The 24,089-nt window shown below is 51.2% G+C and overlaps 1 protein-coding gene across 12 annotated transcripts in view; it reads left to right on the plus strand.

Annotated features, from left to right (window-relative positions):
• The window catches only part of RGS3 (regulator of G protein signaling 3), a 142,978-nt gene that overhangs the window by 89,766 nt on the left and 29,123 nt on the right, over positions 1-24,089 (plus strand). For 6 of the 12 annotated variants that reach the window (XM_084747955.1, XM_084747949.1, XM_084747956.1 and 3 more), the window contains one exon: positions 1,219-1,344. In XM_084747955.1, coding sequence (XP_084604081.1) covers positions 1,219-1,344 — 126 coding nt within the window. Of the gene's footprint in view, positions 1-1,218; positions 1,345-5,937; positions 8,528-19,700; positions 19,889-22,367; positions 22,598-22,622; positions 22,777-24,089 lie in introns of those variants that run through there. The other 6 variants (XM_084747960.1, XM_084747961.1, XM_084747952.1 and 3 more) reach the window with 4 other exon arrangements.

The following is a 24,089-nucleotide window of genomic DNA, read 5'->3' on the forward strand; positions in this document are numbered from 1 at the left end:
CCTTGTTGCTGCATAGCTCTAGTGTGCATGCAGGGTGGCATCTCTGAGGTTTGGATGCTGAGGAGTAACAGCCCTACTGTGTGCTGGGGCATATGACAGTCCTTGTTGCTGCATAGCTCTAGTGTGGATACAGCGCCATTATTTTATAGAAAGCTTCTGACTTTCTAGGGGTTGGCAGCTAGGACGTGGCAAAGCTGGCATTCAAATCAGGTCTGCAATGTGGAGAGACTGGGCCAATGCACACTCTTTCTCCCCAGCTCATGCTTCTTAGCACCTCAGCTGATATCCTTACCGGCAGAGTGAAGAAGAACTTGTCTTCTGATCCCAGTACCTGCTAGTGGGAAGGGGACAGTGACAACAGGTTTCTGAAGACCCTGCACTCTTGGATCTATCCCCCCACCCCCGACCCCATGAATGTCCTGAACCCTTCAGGGGCTGACTGTCTGGTGTTGTATCAAAGCTGCCCTGGGTCTATTGTTAGTGTGAAAGTTGTTCTAGGCAGCCAGAGCTCACCAAGGCTAATACTTAACCTGGCCCAGCGCTAGAGGGCCTTCTAGACCTTTGTCATTAGCAAGATTCAAGTGACAGACTGATATGGTCCAGCAGTTGATGAGAGACACCCCACCCCCACCCCCGCCTAGGTGCTGGATAGTGTTAGGGCTGTAGCAGGGCCCGTGACTGGCAGTCCTCCACCTTGGGAAGGGACTCCAGGTCTCTTTCTATGCCCATCTGACCCAGCTAACCTTGGCCTGTGATCTGAAGAGGGTGCCGTGAGAAAGGGGCGGGGCTGGGGTGGGGGAGTCTGTGGTCCTGAGGGAGAGTTCTGTATCCACTGGGAGGGGAGCATCGGCTCAAGGGCTTAGTCCTTTAGCGTCCCCACGTGATCCCCAGCTACTGTCTTGTGCTGTCCGCTCCAAGGGTGACCTCACACCCTCTGGCCTGTAGCTTTCCACAGACTTCCACTGTGTAGAGAGCCCCCACCTCTCTCCCTTATCCAAACCGTGGCCTCATGGCTCCCAAATGGGCCCCGCTTCCTTGCTCCTCTGACCACCTCAGTGTCACCGGAGATTGGTGTGCTTTTGCTGTTCTTAGCAATCCTCCCTTCCCTGCTGTAGCCTCGCCCTCTGGAGCCTAGGGGATGGGCTGGGGCCCTGGAGCCCCTTGAGTCAGGGAGCAGCCCTGACCACCCATTCCTTTCTCTGTTCTCCCTGACGTCAGAAGGCAGAGTGCTTATTCACTTTGGAGGCTCACTCGCAGGAGCAGAAGAAGAGAGTGTGCTGGTGCCTGTCCGAGAACATCGCCAAGCAGCAACAGCTGGCCGCAGCGTCGCCCACAGAGAGGAAGGTAAGGACTCCACTGGAGGCTGCAGCCCCAGCTGCCACCTTTCCTTCTCTGCTTAAAAGCCTTGGATCTGAGCTGGGAGCCATGCTAAGTTTAGCCCCTGGACCTGGGCAGTGGGCTTGGCGGAAGGTCAGTGTTTGAATGCCTCTCCTCACAGTTTGCTATGGGTCTATGGAATGGGTTTGGTGCTGCGTGCCATGGGAGCCGCAGCCAAACTGAGCACGGCCCATCAGTTTTCAGTTTCACTCTTTGGTTTGCTGATGGCAAGGTTTAACTGCCCCCTCTGCTGTTGGATAGGCTGTATCCAGAGGCAACACACTGATGTGAACGCTAGCCTATGGTAAACATAATCCAGGGGACGTATGCGGTAGAACGTTATAGTTTGACGCTTGCCAGAGCCAGGGGGGACTGACTTTGGATTGCAGAAGCCTGGTGATGGCCAGCTGGAACATCAGGGGGATTGGAGATGTCCAGAGAAGGCTGAGCTGGACCAATGCAGCTGTGTACCAGGGGAGCAGATGAGATGGGAGCCGGACAACAGCCTTCTTCTTTGATACTGAGATGCCCACCACAAGGCACAGTGGTTTGCCTGTTGTGAATCACTCGGGTATCTTTTCTTACTGTAAGTGCTGGACATTTGGAAATTGGGGTGGAGGCTACAAAAGCTGCCAAGCTCCCCAGCTCTTGGGGAAGAGGAAATGAGAGGGGCCTGGGGTTTGCCAACCTGTGGGCCTTGTTGCTATTTGGCACGTTTGGGCTACCGAGCCATGTGCCCCTGCCTTGCAGAGGGGGCAGGCAGTGGGCACATGGAAGTGCTGCTGGCAGCCGCCTTCAGTGGTGGACAGCCTCCCTCCAGCAAACTGGCAAGGGAAGCAAGGGTCCGAGAACGGCGCCATCCTAGACTTTGAAAGGTGTCCTGCTGGTTGGTGTAACTGCGGACGAGCCCCCTGTATTGCCCCATGCTTTGATGGCTCCATCAGTAGTTCCTCCCTTAAGAATTACTGTAAGCATTAAATGGGAGAGCACGTACAGTTCACGGTGTAGCACCAACTGTGTAGTAGGTGTTCATTTAACAAACACTAAATGGAGTACGCTGTTTCCCCAACCCCATCTCAGGTAACACTGCCTGGTCCACATCGTCACAATGACTATAAATCGGCTACCTTAACCCATGGATCTGCCCTGGGTGCAGTCACAGCGAGGGTCTCTTCCTCTTCAGTGGGACAGCCCCCCACCCCCAGCCCCGGCACCCAGGGCCAGCACCCATGCTTCTGTTTCCTTTCCATAGGCTTCATTCCTCTCCTCTGGGGCGAAGAATGCTTTGTGCTTTGACCCCAGAATTTTCTGGCTCTGGAGAGCATTGGCCACAGCCTCTCAATGCTTGCCTTGGAGACTTTCCAAGGAAGGTTCACCCGGGGAATGCAGGAATGCCTTAAGGCAGGCTTAGCTTTAGAGAGGCTCTGGGTTTATTTGACTGGGACCCTGAAAAGGTGCCAACCCCTGACTCACCCCTAATACATGGACATCCTGAGAAGGCAACGGTCTGGACATCTTGTCACACCAGCTCTGTGAGTGTGCTGTTAGAGGCGTGGCTGTCGGGGGAGCAAGAGGAGGGCCTTGTAGCTACAACAGCTTTGGAAGGGTGTTATGTGGCTGAGACCTGGGCCCTGCCCAGACTTACGCATCTTTACTCTCCAGAGGAGGCAGTTACTGGACCACTTGGCTTTTGTGAGGCAATCCCTCTCCTGGGAGGGGGAAGTGTATCTTGCTGCTCGCTGCTCAACCCTACCCAGCCACACCTCCTCCATACCCTCTTAAGGAATTTTAACAATGAATTTCATGAGTCACTTATAGAATGCTTCTTGAAAGAAGTTCTGGTAAATCCGACCCCATCCAGTCCTTTATCAGTCCAGGCATGCTTCAGCAGCTTTAATGACTCTCCTCCACCTGTACTCAGCCCCAGGGTGACTGCAAACATCCTTTCTGACCTTTCAGAGGGATGGCCTCCCCCATGCCTGGCCATGAAGGACACTGTCTGTCATGGGAGGAGCAAGAAAGGCAAGCAGGCCGGGCATGGCGGTGTATGCCTTTAATCCCAGCACTTGGGAGGCAGATATAGGTGGATCACTGTAAGTTGGAGGCCAGCCTGGTCTACAAAGCGAGTCCAGGACAGCCAAGGCTACACTGGGAAACCCTGTCTCGAAATAAATAAATAAATAAATAAATAAATAAATAAATAAAATAAGTAAAAATTAAAAATAAAGGCAAGCAAGTCAACTTCTGTTTCTAGGCAGGAAGGTTCTGCCGGACCAATGCTGGCTGCCATGCCTTTCTGTCTCTGTTCTCTCTGTGAACACTGCCTCCCATGGAACTGAGGACACGGTGCCTAGGCAACCTGCCCCATTCCAGGGGCCTCTCCAGGGAGAGAGGTGGTCATTGAGCTGCAGTTACACTCCCTCCCCAACTGCTTCTTACCCCAGCCCGTGCTCCTCTCCATCACAATGCTGACCCTTGACAGTTTGTCCTGAGGACTGGTGATACTCACTGGGAGGACACGGGGTCGGGGTGAGGGGTCAGGGGAGAAGGTGCCTGTAAGGAACACCAGTCAGGTGTGTGGCACTCCCTACAGCAAAACGTATGGCAACCACTCCTGGCAGTCACCCCCTTGGTCCCTTCTGCTTTGTGATTCTAAGAGCACAGGGACTGGGGCTAGCCACCTTTCTTAGGAAAACACTCTGGAGAGTTCTGCCCAACTTTCTGTGACATATGTGGGAAGGGGAGGAACAGGTCTGTGCTTTGGCAATGTAGGGATCCTAACACTGTGTGTGTGTGTGTGTGTCTGTGTGTGTGTGTGTGTGTGTGTGTGTGTGTCTGTGTCTGTGTCTGTGTCTGTGTCTGTGTCTGTGTCTGTGTGAGCAGGTCAGAGCTCTATGTCAGGCGCCCGCTTCAGTTCCTTTTAACCTTACTTTTAGAGATTGGAACTGGAGTTCTAACTGGGCTGGGCTGGCCAGCTGTCGAGCTCCAAGGATCTGCCTGTTCCAGCCTGCCTAGCACTAGGATTACAGGAGTACAGCGCCATACTTGGCTTTTCACATAGTCAGATCTTCATGCCTGTGCAGCACTGCTGACTGGGCCATCTCTCCAGCCTCCACCTTCATACTTTTGAGACAGGGCTTGCATGTAGCCTAGGCTGGCCTCAAACCCTGTATGTGCCTGAGGATGACCTTGAACTTTCAATCACTCTCGCCTCAACCTCCCAAGTGCTAGAGTTCCAAATGTGACCCACTATACTCAGTTTATACAGTCCTAGGGATCGAACCCAGGGCCAGGGAAGTACTCTTATCAAATGAGTCCCATCCTCAGCCCTCGGGAGGCTTTCTTCTGTAGGAATAAATGATCTGCCTCCTGTCCCACCAGCTTCTGTCTCCTGCCGCTCAGTACCTGTGCTTCTTTAGAACTCTGCTCCTCTCTCGCTTCATTACATGTCCCTGGAGGGCATCCTCCTTTCTTCTGCCTTTGAGAACATGGTCCATGCCCTCTGTGCTAAACTCTCAGCTCTACTGTGATGCTTCTCATTAGATCCACTCAGAGCTGGTCCCTGCTGTGGCCAGTGAGGCTTAAAGCTGCCAGCGTCTGGCTCATCTATACGGTTTTGGTTATTTGGTCAAATATACATGATGGATGTGTCCTCTGTGCCTGAGGCTGCTTTAGATTCTCTGGGGTCACAAAGATGACTGACGCCTCATCTAATTGGAGATGGATAGGGAGGGCACTGGAGCGGTGATCCAAGCATTGGAGGCCATGCCTGCAGATTTGAGAGTTGTCCATCGTAGGTGCTGACTACCCATTACCTCCCACTGATCACCCACCTAGGTGCCTCTGGGCTGGGCTCCAGAACCTTCTGAACAGAGTAGGCTCATTTCAGTCCTCAGGGGCCTGAGGATGAGAAGGGTGCGTGGACCAACCAACCCTGTTCTCAGGTGGATCTTGGGCTCTATGGAGGAATCCATCACTGTCTCTCCTTTGCGATTGCAGGCTGGTGATGGAGGCAGAGATGGCAACAGATAGATCAAAATGACTGCATAGGCATATGGTAGTGGGAGAAGCACTTAGCCTTCCTGAGAGAAGGCTTCTTATCGGCAACATAGATGTGGTGGTAGCAGAGTTCCTGCAAGACTCAGCCTGAGGCTGTTCAGGGTGCTGCAGCATGCAGGAGGGCCCCGGGTGACATCACCGTGTGTCAGTGTGACTATGTAGGGCATTTATTGGGAATCCCTATTTATTACGGTTGCCGCCGGTGCTTGAGCTCATATTAACAACTGTTTCCTGCCGCTTCCCGGTAGCCACCTGCCAGATTCCAGGGCCCTGGCAGGGAAACTGAAACCTCCTGGGTTTTCTCTGGCGGTGTGACTTCCAGACGTGGACACTGAGGTGTGTGCCACCTTGTCATCTCTTCTGAGACAGCTAGAGATGGGTCTCCGAGATGCCAGGGACTGTTTTGAGTGTCTTAGAAAGAAGCACACAGACAGGTTGTGGACTCAGGCAGTCATGTCAGAGTGGACAGAGAGCTAATTCCAGTTCTGTCTGGTTCCACAGAAACTTCACCCTTACGGCTCTCTCCAGCAGGAGATGGGGCCAGTCACCTCCATCACTGCCACCCAGGATAGAAGCTTTACCTCATCAGGACAGACTCTGATTGGCTGAGCAAGTCCAAGGGCGGGACTATGCTTCTGGCAACTTAACCCTTTTGGGGCTTCCCCCACTACACAGTAACCTCATCTCAACTGGACCCAAAAACAAAACAAAACAAAACAAAACAAAAAACCAAACCAGAAGACCAAGATGGTGGGCCTAGGGTCATCTGGAGGGGAGTGGTCCCAAGTGTGTGTGTGGACTGGCAACAGGAGGAACAGTGGGTGTGAGAGACCCTGTGGGTTTGTGCAGATTGGTACCAGGAAGTCTGGATGGAGAAGACTCTGAAGCAAGCTCTCTTCAAGCAGAAGGAAGCTAAATGGCACCTGGGCACCTGCCGGGCACAGCAGGAAGGAAGGAGAGGTCCTTCTAATGGAGGACAATGCCTGCGACCCATTCCTGCCGGAAGATATCTCACCCTTCCCTCTCCTGTTTCCTCGGGACACATTTACTTCACTCAGTGGATACTGGAGGGGGAGGGGCTTATCTCCTTTGTGCTAGCATCCCTGCTAGAGGATACTGTGCTCCCATCAAGATCCCAGTCCTCCCCGTCCTCATAAGGGAGAGAACACTAAATAAATCAGCACCAATACACAGCCACACCCCGGGGGAGTCTGTACAGCAACATCTCAGAAGTGTTCAGATAGGGCATTCCAGCTAGTTGCTCTGTGTGAGGCACGATGAGGAAAAGACACAGCTTAAGCTGAGGCCTATGGCCCTGAAAGGAGCTAGCTGACCAAGGACTTCGGAGAGAATGTCCCTGGCCGTGGAACCAGCACAGGAAGCAACGAGAAGGAATGAGCATGGTATGCCGAGGACTAGAGGGAGGCCGGTGTGGCCGCAGCTTCGTGAGGGGGCATGGAAAGGCTTGAGGAAGGGTGTCACAGACCTCCTCGGGTGCATGTCTACAGGACCAGATTGCAGCGAGGAGGGGGCCAAGAGGCTGTGAGACTGGTCAGGGGACTTGTTCTAGAAGGGGCTGGGATGGTAGGTATTGGAACCCTAGGCTCTCACAAGAATGGTGATTCGCTCACCTCCATCTGCCCTCATACTCCCTGGGTCTTCCTGTCTCCGTGGTGTGAGGTTTGAGGCTTCCATCATAAAGTCTCTTCTGGTGAGGCTAGAGCTAGGGCCAGTGCTGAGCTTTGGGGGTGTATCTGTGGGCCCTGGAACAGTGAAGCTGTTTCCCCAAGGCGGGAAAGTTCACAGTTCCCCAGTCCCAGGCTCTATAGAGATCCCCTGTGTTTGTTACTGTTCCTGCCAAGGGGTCTGGAAGGAACCCTGGGCCTTGCATTCTGAGAACTGCTGTTTTTGCTTTCTGTGGGGCTTCTAAGGGCCAGGGGCCAGGGGCCAGGGCTAGATATAACCCCAAGGCTATAGGGACAAAGGCCATGTGCTAGAGAGTATTTGTAGGTCCAGGTACTGGGGGCTCAGAGACAGAAAGCTACAGTGACAGTGACAGCCAAGGCCAGAGAAGCCCTGCCCCCTCGCCTGCCCAACCTTCCCTTAGGTGAGAGCCCTGTGCTCTTGTGAGTTTGCTAAACTGCCGGGGCCACCTGAACCCCTAGATGCTGACTTAGGAGAGAGTACATCCTTTATTTTCCATGTATCTTCCTTCCAACATAGGAAAAATGAGGCATGTTGCATCATCAGTCTAATGGGGCATGGGGTGGATCTGCAGGTATGGGGTAATGCCCAACCCAGCGAGGAAAGGTCCTGCTTGGCCTGGTCCAAGGGCTGTGCAGCACCACGCTGCCAGCCAGTGATCAGCCCACAGGGTAAAGCTGAGCAGACAGCAAACTACACTTTGATTTCATTTGATTCTCTTACATCATGACCTTAAGGGGACCAGGAGGCTCAGGACAATCGTCTGTCTGGGAAATCCGCCATCTTGACTCTCCTGGGTCTGAGGACTGACCTCTTTCCAACAGATAGGTACAGAAGACAAGCGCTCTTGGCTCAGAAAAACAGAGGATCTGAACGTAACACCCATGGCTGGGTTTGGGCTGTTCTCCCCATAAGCTCCCGAGGAGAGCAGATTTTTTCATCAAGCCCCCAGGCCTGCCAGCTGACGGGAAAAGAGAACAGGCACTCCTGGCAGGTCCTGGGCTAGCTTGCTCAGTGACTGTGGTGAGCCACAGCACCAATGGCCTCCTTGCCTCATGAATCAATGTGACAATTAATTTGGTGTCACGGGCCCGAGAAGATGAAATATGACCCGGTGGCCACCACTCTTCAGTCCGTCCCGGCTGTCCAAGAGAACGAACAAGCTCTCAACATTGCCTCTGCGAGCCGTGATCACAGGAAACATGGCCGAGCTCCTCCCTGCCACATAAATCATGCTAAGAAGCACACAATGAATGACCTCTTTCCTGATGGGCCGATTGTCTTGGGTGGCGTCTTTGGCCCAGGAGCTGGGTGGATGGGAGCACAACCGCTTTATTGTTGAAAGGCCATCTGTGAGATCTGAATACAAAGTGCCCCTTTTAGTCTCCTATGTGTTCTTGGATCCCAGTCCTTGTCTCGGGCTCTGGGTCCTTTGATGCTCATCTTTCATATAAGCTGTCATGCCTGAGTCTTTTAGCCCTTTGGGAGCTGGAACTACAAACTACATGGACCTTTTGAGAATGATGATACTTATTTGTACATTTATCATTATTATTATTATTATTATTATTATTATTATTATTATTATTAATTTCCCCTCTGAGTTTTGCCATCCAAGCCTTTACTAATCACAACCAACTCCAAGGCACCAAGAGGAATCTTCAGAGTAGAAGCACAGGTAGTTTTGCTATGTGGGTACATACCTACAGTGAGACATGTCCCCCCCACAGTGAGACACCCCCTCAACACACACACAGTGAGCATATACTTTGGAGATAGCAGTGGAGTCCCGAGCTTTGTCTCCCCTAAACAGACTAAGTTTGTGAATGAAACGAGAGCTTCTGTGTCACACAGCTGATAAGAGGCCTAGCCCACTGTCCTAGGTGGATGCAAAGGTGTTTTGAGGGACAGACTAGGAAAGGCCGTTCATAAGCTTCCAGCAGGATAGGAGGCAGCTATTTCTGTCTTAGACATCTTGGCCCGTCCCACTGAGGCAGAGTGCTTTGGGGACAGATTAGGTGAGCTGTATTATTTACCACTCAGTAGAGCATTGGTTTCCTTAAGTGGTGGCCCAGGTTGGAAATTTAAAAAAAAAAAATCTATTTCCACAGGATTTGACAAAAATCTGATGTGAAAGACAGAGCTGAGCTCCGAGCTATGTACCCTTCCTCCTCAGGCTTGGCTTTCAGCAGCAACATAGGTCACTGTCACCATCGTGGGGAACCCTGACACTAAAGGAATGGTGCCCTGAGACAGGGAGGGGTAGCCCAGGCCTGCATCCTGTTAGTCTGAGCACGGGTGCAGAAGATCTGAGACTTTAACCCAAGCCCAGTGGAGGGCGGGGTTGGAGGGAGTGGCCCCCCGCTGCCAGAACCTGGGCCTGGCTTTCCCTAATCTGCTGGTTTAAGATGTCAACCCTAAGTAACTGGGAATCAAAGAGATCAGATTTCAGCCTTCCTCCGCTTCACCCCTCCTCTGCCGTGCATTCTTTTCTCCAGCTCCACAATTTTCCACAGACCTCCTACCCTTCCTCCCTCCACTGCTGGCCTGGCTGACAGCACACTGCCTTTTTCACTGCCTGACTCTCAGACACAGCCATCTTTCTCTTCATTTTTTAACTCTTAAGGAACAGGGAGCAACCTGCTTCTATGCCCTATGCCTGTTCTTTTTCCTCCAAGCTAGTCACCCAGCCAGTTTCCCTGGCAGCCATTCCTAAGTCTTCGGTTCAAAGACTTTCACTTTTCTTCCAGCCACAGACCATTTCAGTCGGGAAGGACTGGAAAGGCTGGGCCTGTCACCGTCTTGTTAAAAAGACAATCCCATGGTAGTCTTGAACATAAAGCCCGGGTCACAGCTTGACTCTCCAGGCTCTCCTGGCTACGTGGGTGTTCCTTCCTCCCAAAAGTCCTTGCGACTTTCCATGGGCGGGCTGTTCCTGGACAGCATTGTCCACCTTCAATGTCCCTGATGGCTGCAGTCCCCAGGGAGGCCATCACAGCATAGCACCTCTTTCTGAGGCGTGCCTCTGAGGCTGCTGTCCCTCCCCCCACCTCCCACACTGTGCTTGTCAGAGGAGTGTGTTCATACATAGCATGGAGCATCAGGCTCTACCTTACCCACAGGCCTGCAAGCTCCTTGAGAGCCAGTGGGGGCCCTAGCTTAATTCATCTTCTGTTCTGCTGTTGGCTGGCCCTTAGGAGATAGATGCTCAATAGACGGCATAGAACTGAATCCATCTGGTCAGCGGAACCCTTCCTTCTGCTCCAGAGAGGAGATAGAGAAACAAGATTAAAAAAAGGGAAGTGGCCTTTTTGCCCAGGTCATTAGCAAACTGGTGTTAGAACCCTGGGGCCAGAGCTGAGGTTTTGACCCAGAGGTTCTGCTCTTGCCTCACAGCTTTGCAGATACCAGCAGGGCCCACACCCCTAACTCCATCCACAATGCAGTCTGGTCAGGGTTAAACCCTCTGCCTGTGGCTCACACAGCCATCCCCCCCCCAGCTGCCCTGCCCCCCACCCCCAGGAAAGAAAGCCTGATTGTAACTTCTTGGTTCTCTAAGCCTCTCGAAAAGCTCCCTGCCTTCAAGAAAACCAAAGCAGGGATTCAGAAGCCTCAGACTTGAACACTGGCTTTTCTAGCACTTACAAATCATATCTCTAATCATCTGTTTCCTTACAAAAAGAAAAAAAAAGAAAGGGAAGCTGATATAGGAAGTGTCCAGGGTCCACCAGGGTGCAGACTACTAGGAAATGACCATAATGATTGGCATAGATCAGTTAGACCCTTCAGGGACGCACGCTGGTTCCTTATCATGGTTGCCGCCCCTGGGATACCCACACCCAGACACCTGACACTGAGATTCTGGAGGGAAGGATGCACAGGAGTCAGCTCCTCCAGACTCTGGGAACAGGCTAAAGGAAGGAAGAAGGCAAGCAGCTTGGGTTTGGGGCTCAGACCAGAAGGGTCTTAATTGCAGAGACCTATGTGAGAAACCATTTCTTACTTCCTCCCCATGCTAAGGCTGCTCTCCCAGCATGCCATGGGGAGCAGCTCCGTGCATTTCCCCACTCGGTTTTTTTTGTTTTTTGTTTTTTTTGCTAACCCTCTGCCCCTTCACTGTTCCCAGTGTACCCTGGACTCTTGCTTGACTCCATGCATGTTTGTGTGCACACACATTCTTTAACCAGCAGGGTCATCTTCCAGAGAGCTGTTGGTGATCACTCAGCCCTCTTTCAGTTTCCAGTGTCTTCTGCAGACCCTTTCAGAGGCTGCTGACATCTTTCCATTGTTGTTGATACCTGTCACTCACTGCTCAGATAAAGCATCTCAAGATAAATTTTCTATAGAGGGTTCACACATCAGTGGTTCCCCATTTGAGCTTAGTGCTATCGATGCAAGAAAACAGTATTCTAGTGGTCCAGCTTAACCCTGGCTGGAAAATATTATGGGTTGTGTAGGCCTAGGCAGTAGACCACCACTTATGGCAGTCTTCTATGGTAAATGTATTTGGAAACTCTCGCTCTACTCCCAGAAGTCTTTGGGAGCATAAACCCTACACATATATCTTTTTTAAATTTTTTTTTTATTTTATTACACATGTATAAGACAAACTACATACAGCAGGGAGAACCATGTGACAATCATGAGAATAATGAGTTCTATACATGTTACATTCATAGTGACTTGGCCATCTGCATTCGTCTCGTTTGAAGCAAGTGTTTTTCCTGTCTTGTTGGGTCTAAATTTCCGAATGAGATTCAATATTTATCCTATCTTTTAATGTGGAAAATATAGCGCATATATGCTAAGTAACTGGAATTTTGGCCAAACTGTAGAGCCCTTGCATGTGGAACTGAAAACCTCCCTTGTCTCCCAAGGAGATCAACAGCAAGCTCATTTGTGGAGAATGAGACCAGGATAGAGGCTAGAACTCGGCCAAGGGCACATAATTGGTGACTCGACGGTCTGCCAGAGGGGATGTGGCTGGTCTTAGAAAGACAGCACTCTTTTCACTCATCAACCATGCTATCATTAGGAAGTCCCCCACCCCACCCCACCCCCACCCCCATCCTGGGCCGTAATGGAAACTGAGCAGGTAGCTCCCGTGGTGATGGGCTGATAATGTAGGGCGTTTATCTAGTCGTCAGGAATGTCTACAAATTCTGGGCACGTTCTGGCTGGAAGGGAATGAATGGGTGTTTTACCTGGAGCCCGGCTGCCCGTGTGCGGAGTGTGGTGGGGCGGGGGTTGGGGGGGTGGTTGGCAGAGACACTCTGCTTCCTGTGGACTGTTCTAAAAATAGCAGTGGGAACATTGCTGAGGGGAAGAGAAGGGGGCTCCTTGGGAGCTGGGTGGGGGATGCCTCGCCCCTTCCTCTTCCTGTCAGGCCCTTTGTGAGGAAGTCCCACAGATTCACTGAATTCAGATCTGGGAGGGTCCCAGAGCCTTCTGTCCTCACCTCTGTCCTTGCCCACACTAGCAGGCTCCAGACGCCTAGAGCTGAAAAAAGACTGTTCTGCAAGTCACCAAGCCTGGGGAGGAGGTTCCACAAGGTGGCCTCTTTTCCTTCCTGTTCCTTCTGAGGGCCACCTCAGATCTCACGAGGCTTCTCTTGCTTCCTTGGGTGCACAGGGCCTTGGAACTCCTGGGACCGGATGTGGTCTGCCTTCCTGAGAGCCGCCTCTCAGGCGGGGAGCAGCTCCCTGGCTAGTGTGCCCTGCTCCCTAACCTCAGCCAGCTGGCCTTTAGCACCATACCTTCCTTTTATTGGTGTCCCTTCCCTGCTGACTTGTCCTCTTGTCACTTCCTGTACTGTCTGCAGAGAGCCAGCCTGAGGGAGAAAGGACCTCATGGCTCTAGCACTTTTCCTGCCCTTCCTAGAGACAGGCAGGGGCGGTAAAATGGGACAACATCCTATGCAGCCTGCATCTTCCCTGCCCTGTGATGGTGGAGGGGCATCTCTAACAAAGCTTGACAAGAAGTAGGTTGCCTGCCAGGTGGTGGCGGCGTGTGCTTTTAATCCCTGCACTCAGGAGGCAGAAACAGATGGATCTCTGAGTTTGAGGCCAGCCTGGTCTACAGAGTAAGCTCCAGGATAGCCAGGGCTACACAGAGAAAACTTGTCTTGAAAAACCAAAACCGAGCCGGGTGTGGGGGTGCATGCCTTTAATTCCCAGCACTCGGGAGGCAGAGATGGGCAGATCTCCGAGTTTGACTCCAGCCTGGTCTACAAAGCAAGTCTAGGATGGCCAGGGCTGTTACACAGAGAAACCCTGTCTCGAAAAACCAAAAGAAAAAAAAAAAGAAAGAAAAAAAAACATAGAAAAGAAAGAAAAAAGAAAAGAAAAGCCAAAACCAACTAAACAAACAAACAAACAAACAAACCCCCAACCAAACAAGCCCAACAAGGAGTAGGTTTCCAGTAAGGAAAGCAAATGTAGAGAAAATCAGTATTGATCCATGGCGGACTCTTCATGACCCTCTACTGCAGGGGCATAGCCAGGTTTCGATAGATGCAGTGTAGCTGATTTTGTTACTGTTGTAAAGAATTATAATTCCTGTAATTGATGTTTATTATGGAGAAAACATTTACTACCGATGAGCCAGGAAAAGACAATGTTCACCCTTTGCAATGCTCACTGTTAACTATTATTAACATTTGGTGTGTATACTGTCAGAAATTTGTTTCCCACACCTATTTCTTGTTTGAAAGTTAGGGTTAATTCTGGGTGCAGTTTTTTAAAAAAAATTCTTTATCCTCTCATATATTACATTGTGACTGCAGTTTCCCCTCCTTCCCCTCCCCCCAGTTTTGCCCTCCCTCCCTTTTCCCCAGATCCACCCCACATTCACTTCTCCTAAAAAAAAAAAAAAAAAGCAGGCTTTCCAGGACATCAACCAAATATGATATAACCAGCTACAATAAGAGCGGGCACATATTCTCACATCAAGGCTGGATGAGGCAACCCACTAGGAAGAAAAGGGTCCCAAAGGCAGGCAGAAGAGTCAGAGACACTGCTGTTGCCACTGTTAGGCGATGTGCAGTTTTTTAATCTGCCTTTTCCCATTTATCAGTGTAGTGTGTCCATGTTTCCTGCTAATGACTGATATTCTACAACACTGCTTTTCGGAGGCTTCATTTTGTAGGTGAAACCTGCAGTATTTGAATCATCTCCAAGAGTTGGTCGCTCCGGCCATTTCCAGTTTGTACTGGTTACAAAGCCCTGAGATAAAAATCCTTAGGAGTATTCCGAGCATCCAGTTCACGCCTAGTTTATTGTCTGAATCTAAAAATAAAGATTTGTTGACAAAGATTTTGTTGGAATTAATTTGGGGCAGTAGGATTTCTGGGTCAAATTGTGTGCGTCTGTAAAGTGGATCCTTGCTCTGGTAGCTGAATCACTCTTTAGATTGGCTGTGCCCGTTTCTAATGCCACCGAATTGGAGCCGCTCATCTTGCTGGGCTTCCGTCTCTGTCTGTCTGTCTGTCTGTCTGTCTCTCTCCCTCTCTCTCATGCATTAAACCCAGGGCCTTGCGTATACTAGGCACACCCTAGTGTGAGATTTCCCATTTTTAATATGGGAAGTCCTCCTACTTCCCAGGAAACAGACATCTTAGGAAGAGAATTTCTACTTTTATGCACCCTCAGTGGCACTGCATATTATATTAAATTTTAGATTTGTTTTATTTGATTTTATGTGTGTGTGTGTGTGTATGAATGTGTACCCACATGCATGCCTCATGCTCCCAGAGAGCAGAAGAGGGTGTCTGACCTTCTGGGACTAGAGTTACAGATGATTATTGTGAGCTGCCATGTGGGTGCTAGGAAACAAACCTAAGTCTCCTGTAATAGCAACAAGTGCTTTTACCTTCTGAGCCATCGCTCCAGCCTCTATTATATCCCATTAAAAAAAAAAAAAAGGCTCCCTTTGATTACTGGCATTCCTGGACATGTATCTACATGCCCTTTGGTCACTTAATCTCCTCTTTGGTTAGTAGTCTCTTCAAGTCTTTTGTCCATTTTTTTCCGCATTGAACTGTTTATAGCTGAACTGTTTATTCACAAAGAGCTCTTTATATAATAAGGATATTTGCACACTAGCCTTTTCTTTGAAGTTCTATACCGTGACTTTAGTTCGCTAATATTTTGCCCCACTGTTTTCATTTACATATTTCTGTATCAGGCACTGCACCAGAGCTGAAAGGATTGCCCTCCTACAACCAATCCTAAGCCAGTCAACCGGCCCACAGTTTCCTTTTTGTTTTTCTCTGTAGTCCCTAGGTGATGTTGAACTCATTTGCATCCACTGCTCCTCGTTGTCACTGTTTTAAAAACACTTAGTTCCATTGAGTTTTAAGCTGCCTTTAACTCTTGATTATGTCTTAGATCAGAAAATCTCTACACACACAGGTGACGTCCTTGCTCACTACTTTCTAATGACACTCCATTTTCTTTGACTTCCGGGCTTCCAGTCACTGTGCAGAGAACTTTCTTAAATCATTCTCCCAGCAGGGTCAGTGAGTATGTTGCTTTCTTAGTTCTCATAAGACTGGAAATGTTCGGCCCTATGCTGGAGTCAGAGCTTGCTTGAAAAAAGGACTCTAGGTCAACAATCCATTCTTCTAAGAGGCCCGAGTGTGCTCCCTGCTCTCCAGGTCTTAACTACTCTACAAAGGGCACTCTGTTGACTTGACTTTCTCAATCCCCGTCATGAAAACAACCAGCATTTCTCTTCCCAATCTTTGGAACTGAAAAATGTCCCCAGAATCCAGTAACTTGTTCTTCATGCTAACTCCTTAAGCCATTTCAGTCTAGACACCCAACTTCTCTCCCTCAGCTCAAAGTCATTTCCATAAAATGTTTTCGGAATTGTGCCCTGTGTTCAATTTCTACTTCAATCTCTACTGCAAATAATAATTAATAATAGTGACACTAAGTACACAGTGTGCCTGCCTTCTGCCGTAATATGTTATCTGTCCAATGCTGGTTTTTTTTTTTAAATTCCAACTTTATTACATTTTTTTTTTAATTCAAAGAAGTTTTATTGGTAGTAACCCAAACTTGGGACCAGCCCAGATGCCCTTCAGTGGGTCAAAGGTTAAAGTATCTGGGCAGTGCCCATCCCACAGAATCCCCACTGGCTTAGGATTCTTATTGCTGTTCAGATAACGGAGAGAAACAATGTCCGGGAGGAGAGATGTGTTTTGCTCACAAATTCATTCTTCTTGTCTCAGCCTCCCTTCTCAGGCAGCATCCCTGTCCCTGGGACTCCTGTGTGGTCTTACAGCAAATCTCCCCTTCTGTACTCCTGCCCCCCTTGGACATCTCTCTAAACAGCAGCCAAGATGATTCTTTCTGTTGAGCGAATCTGGTCACTTTCTTGTTGCTAAGTGTTTGTTGAGTGACTGCATGAATGAGCAAACACTTTCAGAGTGCGTGGTGTGCTACAGACTGGTGATACATCAGCCAGGAATTCACCTGCTGCAAGTGATCCAAGGCCACTCCAATAAGCTACAGCCCACAGATGGGACCCACTGGATTCTGGAGGGCAGCTTTTGTGTATGGTTGGTTGGAATTAGGACCTTGACCAGGGTCACCAAGAACCAGTTTCACCCCTTTCCACTGCTTGGTTCTACCTACTTATGTGTTGGCTCACTCCCTCACTGCCTCGGTGGTAGCAGTAAAGATTCTAGGAGAGCCAGGTTACGATCTTCAGCAACAGTGGTAGGCCCAAGTCCCACAGGCCTACGTAGGCTCATATGCTCACCTCAGTCACTGAAGAACGTAGGATGAGTGAATAGACTGGCTGAGGCCTGGTCACAGGCCCATCTCTGGAGTCACCTGAACCGCCAGAGTTGAGTATGAAGGAAGAAAGTGGAGGGTCTTTGATGGCAAAGAAGGGTGAATGAAAGTTGGTCAGGCAGGCTCTCGGCCACCAGCTAGCACAGTCCTCATCACCATGGAGAGCTACTAGTCAAGTGTGGTGAAAGGACAGTTGGAGGAGAGACAGACTCCAGCCAATTATGAAAAGCATGCCAGGGCTCAGCATTGGTTGGGGGCAGAGGGCTCTGTAGGAGAATCTGGCCAGCTGGTCAAGGATGTTGGGAAAGGGGGCAGGGGCACAGGCTGTAGGAAGGCTTGTTCTAGATGTGGACCTTAAAACAGGCCTCTGTTGGTGCAGGAATGAGGAAGATGAAGGCATCATGAGATAAGGCTGAAGGAGGGTTTGGGGTGAGGCCAATGGTGCCACCCCTTCCAGCCCTGTGACGAGGACTTTGAACTTTGTCCCAAGGGCAGTGGGAGCTACTGGGGCTGGGTTCATGTGGGAGGGAGACCACAGTGGCCTCCTGATGAAGGACCAGGCACCCTTTTGGAGCTATTGTCCTTTTACCTTGCCAAAGAGAGGTGATGTTGGCTTAGTCCAGAGAGGAGGCACTGTCTCAGATTGATATGAGGTGAGAGCTACGTGCTTTGGTGATTTATGGATGGATGGAGGGGCTTGGGAGAGGGCTAATGCTCTAGGCTGCCTTAGACACGTAGCTGGATGCTGGTGCCACACTGAGCCCTGAGTGCGGTGAGGAAGGAAGAGTTCCAATGACCAACCAGCTTACAGGACCCACTGTAAAGGTAGTGGGGGGCCACTTTGTGAGTTCTCCCAGATCAAGGCTGGTTTAAACCAGACCTTCTTAGACCATTTGAGGCAGGGCCCTTTGCTTCGACAGAATGCTTCCCCAGCGTTGATTTGTTACACCTGGCCCGGCCTGGCCTCCATTCAGTGGGACGTGCCCTTTGAGCTCATGCTCAGACATGGCAATGAAAGGTCTTCCTGGGAGTCTGCAAAGCCTCTCAGTTCTACTGCTTACCCCACTGCAGACCTGTGAGAAGCCATGCCTTTGTGCGGCCTAAGTTTTGTGAGGACTGACCTAGATCAAGCCCAATGCTCATCTTGGGGACAGGACCACCGAGGCTCAGAGAACGGGGGCGGGGGGGGGGCAGGGGGGGGACGACCACGGTTTTCACTTTTGAAGGCAGCAGCAAAAGTTATCTTGTCACTGCAGACCCTCCTCCCCCGACCTTCTGTTTGGATGGCCTGAGCTCAAACCCAACCATCCAAATAGTGGGCAGGCTCTCCCCACCCCCCCAGTGGTGGTGGAATGCAGGAATGAACTGCTCCTGGCAGCCATAGGCCTGGGTCTTCCCATTGCTCAGCCTGTGGCTGATTGGTTCCCAGGAATTCAGGCCATCAGGACACAACCTGGCCCAGGAGCTGGCAGAAGCATAGTGCGTCAAGGATTGCTCCTAAAACTCCGAACGCTTGGGCCAGCATGTGGACAATCTGGGTGGAGCCAGGGAGGGAGATGGCACAGTGCCTGGTCACACTGAGCCATAACAGCCACCCAAGGTCAGGCCCATACTGTGCATGTGACAGCAAAGCATGTCCCAGGCAGGATGCAGAAGCTTGCCCCGGGGGCTGGTGGCAATGCTCCAGGGGTGACCTTTGACTTCCTACTTGCAGCCCATGGGCTTCTTGTTTCTGTGGCTGGGAGCATTGGCATCATTAGCAAGGCAGAGTCTGGTATGCTGTTCAAGGTCGCTGAGGAAGAGCTGATGGCAAGGCAGGCATTCAGGAAGCAGAGGAAGAAGGCAGTGTATGCAGTCAGTCTGCGTCTCAGAACCACTGTGTCTGGACTCAACACAAAACCAGCTTTCAACTCAAAGGGGGCATGAGATGGTTGATCCTGGAGCCAAAATGAATGGCCAGAGTCTGGGAAAACAGATTTAGAGTGCCCCCAATACAGTTTCATGTAGTTTTTTGTTTGTTTGCTTTGTTTTTTTTCCTCCAGTAAAAGACCAAAGAAAGTTATAAATCAAAGTGCATTTCAAATTTGTGAAATTTGTAAAATATCAGGTAGCTTACTGCAAAACCTTTAAGTTGGTGGGAGGCAGTAGTTCAGAAAGGTTTCACCTGATGTTCAGAAACTTTGACCCTATAGAAGCGGACAATGAATGGCTGTTTGGGGAAGGAACCCAAGATAATTCGGCTCCAGAGCTACAGTGTTTCAAATCTCCGTACCCAGGGCAGTTCCAATCAGTCATCAGCCTTGTAGAATCTTTAAAACAAATAAGGTTTTTGTTTGTTTGTTTGTTTTTCTTTCATTGAACTTCAGTTCAGACCATGTCACTTTTCTGTGCCTGGTTGTCCTGAGCCCTCAGAAGCGTTAAATGTTCGCAGCCTGCTCTCTGTAAATGCCGCATGGTGGCCGTTCCGGCATTAGGCCCCTCCCATTGCTCTTCAACAGATACGATCACCTTGCATTTCCTGTTGACGCCAGCCTTCCCAAGGAGTAGGTACAGAAACAACCTGTTCCACGTAGGCCTGAGCAGTGGGTGTGACACATATGGGCCCTGATGTTACAGGCTGGGGCTGGCCCTGCCATGTGCTTGCCTCTAGGGCCCTAACAGCAGAGCAGGTCACATCCTCTCCTACTGCTTACAAAGCCCTGTTACCTGCTCTTCCTGGTAGCATGTGCCTTGTTTGGAGGACACACGCCACAGGCAAAGGGGTGGAAGAAGACAGAACATGTATGCTCAGGCTCCTGGTGTAGCCTCTGGAACAGAGAGACTCTGCAGGATTGAAACAGCACACTGAAGTTTCTTTGGCAGCATGCTGTGTCTCCTCAGGGTCCTGTTGTATACCCCTAAGGGCCTCTCTGGAGCTTGAGGGCCCTGCCTTTCCTAAATGGGAGGTGAGTCTTTGCTAAATCTCGATGGTTCTAGCCCTGGGCACCACTGCCTTTTGCCTCTCGTTGTACTTGTGAGTGGGCCTGTTCGCAGGCTCTCAGAGATTTTGCCTGTGGGACATGGTAGAAAAGCAAACTGGGCCTGGTCATTGCTCTCTTTCTGCTGTCAAGCCCCCTTGACAGACTCCTTAATCTCTGCTCGCTCATCTGTGAAATGGGGATATTAGGAATCACATCTCAGAAGGTCCTGAGGATTTAATGAATCCATCAGAAGGGCCCATACCAGTGACGGTGCTTACAGAATGTCAAAGGAATAGTCATTACACAAAATATGTTGAGCAAATGGGACCGGGCTGGGCCCTGACTGTCTAGGCGTTGGTCCCTGTGCCATTGGGTCACTTAGATGTCACTGCTCCCTGAGCCCTCATGCCTACCGTGCAGTGCAGTGGGTGGAACACTAGACAGTCAGAAATCCCTTCTCCGAGCCCTGCTACAAAGTCGCTCTGTTTTGTAAGGAAAGTCGCTTACCTCCTTCCTACCCACTTTTCACTGGCTGTAAGTGGGAAAGACATGGCAAAGGATCCCCAAGGGCTGGCTCTCCAAGAAAGTTAGCGTGGCTGAAGTGACTCCCTAGTTCTGTGTTTAGCTGTACTGTGAGAAGGGTATTGGCTCTGTTGTTGCTATCAGGGTAATGTAGAGGCAAGAGGCAAGGAGCAGCGACTTCCCCAGGCTCCCCATGTCCTAGATGTTCCCCAGCCTGGCTTGGCTGGCTCCTCAGGGCTCCACTCCTACCTCTGTTTGCCACAGTTCAGCCCATGAGTGAATGTGTTCTGGCCTGAGTGTCCTGGGTTGGAAGAGCTGGGCTGCCCCTCACAGCACGATGTCCAATTCTGGCCTCACTCACCTGATGGCTTTGTGAGTGCAGAGCCCAACCCATGTTGTCTGGAAGAATGGCCTTGGCTCCTTCTACTCCCCATCAGATGAGCACTGTGTACAGTTTTTAAGTGACCAGTCCCCACAAAAGATGTTCGGCAGCATTGACTCTGCTAAGGGTTTTCTCATAACCACGTGCTCGTGTGTGCTTGTGACTGTGAGAGAGACAGATGGGCAGGCAGAGATAGAAAGGGGCTGGGACAGGCAGGGCCACAATCAGAGACACCTTCAGGGAGAGGGAGAGGCCGAGATAGCATACCATGATCTTTTGTAGGTGCTGGAGTAAGGCAGAGAGAAGACAGGAGGGTAGAGCTCCTTCTGTCCAGTTCTTTCTGAGCTGCCATCCTAGGAGCTTTCTGCTAAGGTAGGGACAGCATGGTGTGGGCTGCCAGCCTTACTGTGGGAGCACTGCCCACATAAGACAGCATGGCCAAGCTTCAGGGTCTAGCTCGGTGCTGGCCAGGCTGCTACTTGTAGTAGTGGGGGAAGCACCATGGTGAAAAGTGGGCACCTTAGACTCTTCAACCCTGAGCTGGTCAACTCTGAGCAGCTCTGAACCCAGGATTCTTCATTGTGTGAGGAGAGTAAGAGAGAGCCCACTGTTCAAGATGCAGGTGAAGATTAAATTAACTAATGCAGGCAAAGCTACAAGCACGGAACCTGGGCACATAGTCTGTGTTCAAAAGAGGGGAGCCCAGAGTCAGCTCTTAGAACACTCTGGATTCTGAAGATGGGCAGCTTTCGGTCCCATTTTACAGATGAGGAAACCAAGGCTCAGAGAGAGGCAGGGACTTACTCAGGGAGACCTAACCTGCTTGGGCTAGAGCTAGAATTGACCAGTGTTGTCTCCTCGTGAAGCCCCATTGTGCTCCTCTTTTGGCTGCTGTAACAGGCACTTCTTGGCCACTGTGCTGCGGGGATAAAGCTCAGAGCCTCTGTGTATCTCAGACTCCCAGTAGTTTGGTGCATCAGGTGCCTAATCAAAATACGTGTTTCCAGCCGTGCTCGAAAATGATGCTAGAAAGACCAAAGCCACCTCTCCCTGACCCTGAGGGCAACTGTACTGTCGGTCAGCTGTGCTGCCTGGAAGACCCTGAGTTCAATTGCAGCTTTCCCCTGGGGCAGGGCAGTTTAGGGGTGGGGGGTGCGGCAGGGGAGCCTTGATGATTGCTCAGCTTTGCACTACCCCACCCCTGAGAGACCCCAGGATGTGTGTGGGGGGGGGGGCTCAGGGTGGAGTCCACTGAGGACCCCAGGGTCGGGGGTGCTCCTGAGAAGGATTAGTGACCCCCCTCCTCCAGACTTGTACTTTAGGCATCAGCTGGGGACCTGAGGATGGGCAGCAAGGGACACAGGGAGGCAATTTTAGTTGAGAGTACAAGCCAGGCTCCAACTAGTGCATACTTTCTGCCAAAGGATTGGCTAGAGGAGGGCTCTCTTCCTTGTGATATCCTTGGGGTGAGGGTGGGGGAGGGTGGGGAGTGGGGGGAGTGGTTTGGGAAAAATCACAGACTTTTCTGTCTGATGGAAGCATGGAAGCGAGAGTCAAGCCTCTCTTCTGAGTGGCGGCGGCCGGCTGAGCGGCTGTGTGTTTGGGAAGGGCACTTGCAGAAGGAGGAGGAGGAAGAGGAGGAGGACAAGTAGGAGGAGGAAGAGGAGGAGGGACGGGTGATGCAAGGATTTTGAAAAAAAAAAAAAAGCACACTACCTCCATGTGGGAGGTAGAACCTGGTCATTTGGTTCTGCTTTTCCCAGCAGGTACCGCTCCCCTGGGGAACTTGGGTAAGTCCATAAATAGCTCTACTGACACAAAGGAGCTCTGTCTCGGGAAGGCTGCCGCTTGACACTGCCGGCCGGCTGCCCGCCCGCCCTCGGGAGGAGCGGGGTGGAGCCCCGGGCGGGTGGCCGGCAGAAGCTGCAGCAGCTAGGAGTTGCCTGGGTCCTTGCCGGGAGTGTGCTGGGTAGGTGCCTTGATGACAAAGGTGTGTGTGTGTGTGTGGTGGTGGTAGTGGTGGTGGGCAGTGGGAGGGTTGTCTTGTTCAAGACATCCTATGTCCCTGTTTCTATTGTTTCTTCCCCAGGGCAGCCATTGAGAGACATCTTGCAACCAAACCGGTTCTGTTCTGTGTAGTGTGTGTGTGTGTGTGTGTGTGTGTGTGTGTGTGTGTGTGTGTGTGTGTATCTGTCTGTCTGTCTGCCTGTCTCGGGCCAGTAGCCCCTCAAGGGTAGGGGGCAGGCTTCCACTGTGTACTGGTCCTCTATTTGAGAGCCAGCCAGCTAGCTTTTCTTTCTAGGAGAGACAAGGAATGTTTGGTGACCAGTTGGGACACTACACGGGGAGGGAGTGCTTAGCCAGCAGGATTAGCTATTGTGTCAGGGATGCTGACCACACACCAAGCACTGGGGATGGCAGTTCTTATGTAGATCCCCTGTCTGAGGAAGAGCTGGAGTCCTAAGCTGGTTGGCCTTGGGGTGTTAATACTAGTATCTGAGGTCTGGAAACACAAGCAGGCTTGCTGTGTGCCCCATGAGCTCAAAGCCACCCCCCCCCCAATGCCTGCCAAAGGAAGAGCCTGCACCTGCTCCCTTGGTTCCAGCTGAGACACACTCAGCCGCAGAGGTAGCCCCTGTAAGTAAGCAGGAAGAGATCAATTCTGTCCTCAGCTCAGAGGGTCCATGTCTTTCCTCTTGTCCCAGAAGAACGCTAAGTCCTGGGCTAGAAGGGCACCCTGAGCCCAGAGAGGGGGACAGCCCTGGCTAAGTTGAAGCAGCAGTTCTACGACTGAGCCAAACTAGGGCTCAGGACCTCTGCCTCCCAGAACAGTGAGGACAGGGCAGGGCAGGACACATGGGAAGCCGGTACCCAGCCCCAAGCTACAGGCTTCCACTTCGAGTCTGCCATTGTTTGCTCAAGACTCCTGACTTAGTGCATGGCCACCAGGCCCCTTAGCGAGTCTGGAGAACTGCTTCCCACCCCAGCTGCTTATCTGGCTTTGTGCTGTGGCCACTTTGCTGTGGCTGGAGTGGTTGCACACCCACCGGTGCGAGAGCTGCCGCGGCTTGCTCCTCCGACGCCGGCAGGATCTCTGCCAGAGTCAAAGTTTCCACTCAGTCCCTCCGAGTCCTCTGTGCCCAGCCAAGGGCCACCTCCCCTCTTCTTCGGCTCTAGCATGTGGCATGGCTTAGCCCAGGGCGGGGAGCCTCTAGGGAGCCAAGCTGGAGAGTGGGGCACACTCAGGCCCAGGCTAGCATCTGAGAAACAGGAGCATAGTGA

The sequence above is a fragment of the Acomys minous genome (genome assembly GCF_964271855.1).
Source record: "Acomys minous genome assembly, chromosome: 1".
NCBI classification, from domain to species: domain Eukaryota; kingdom Metazoa; phylum Chordata; class Mammalia; order Rodentia; family Muridae; genus Acomys; species Acomys minous.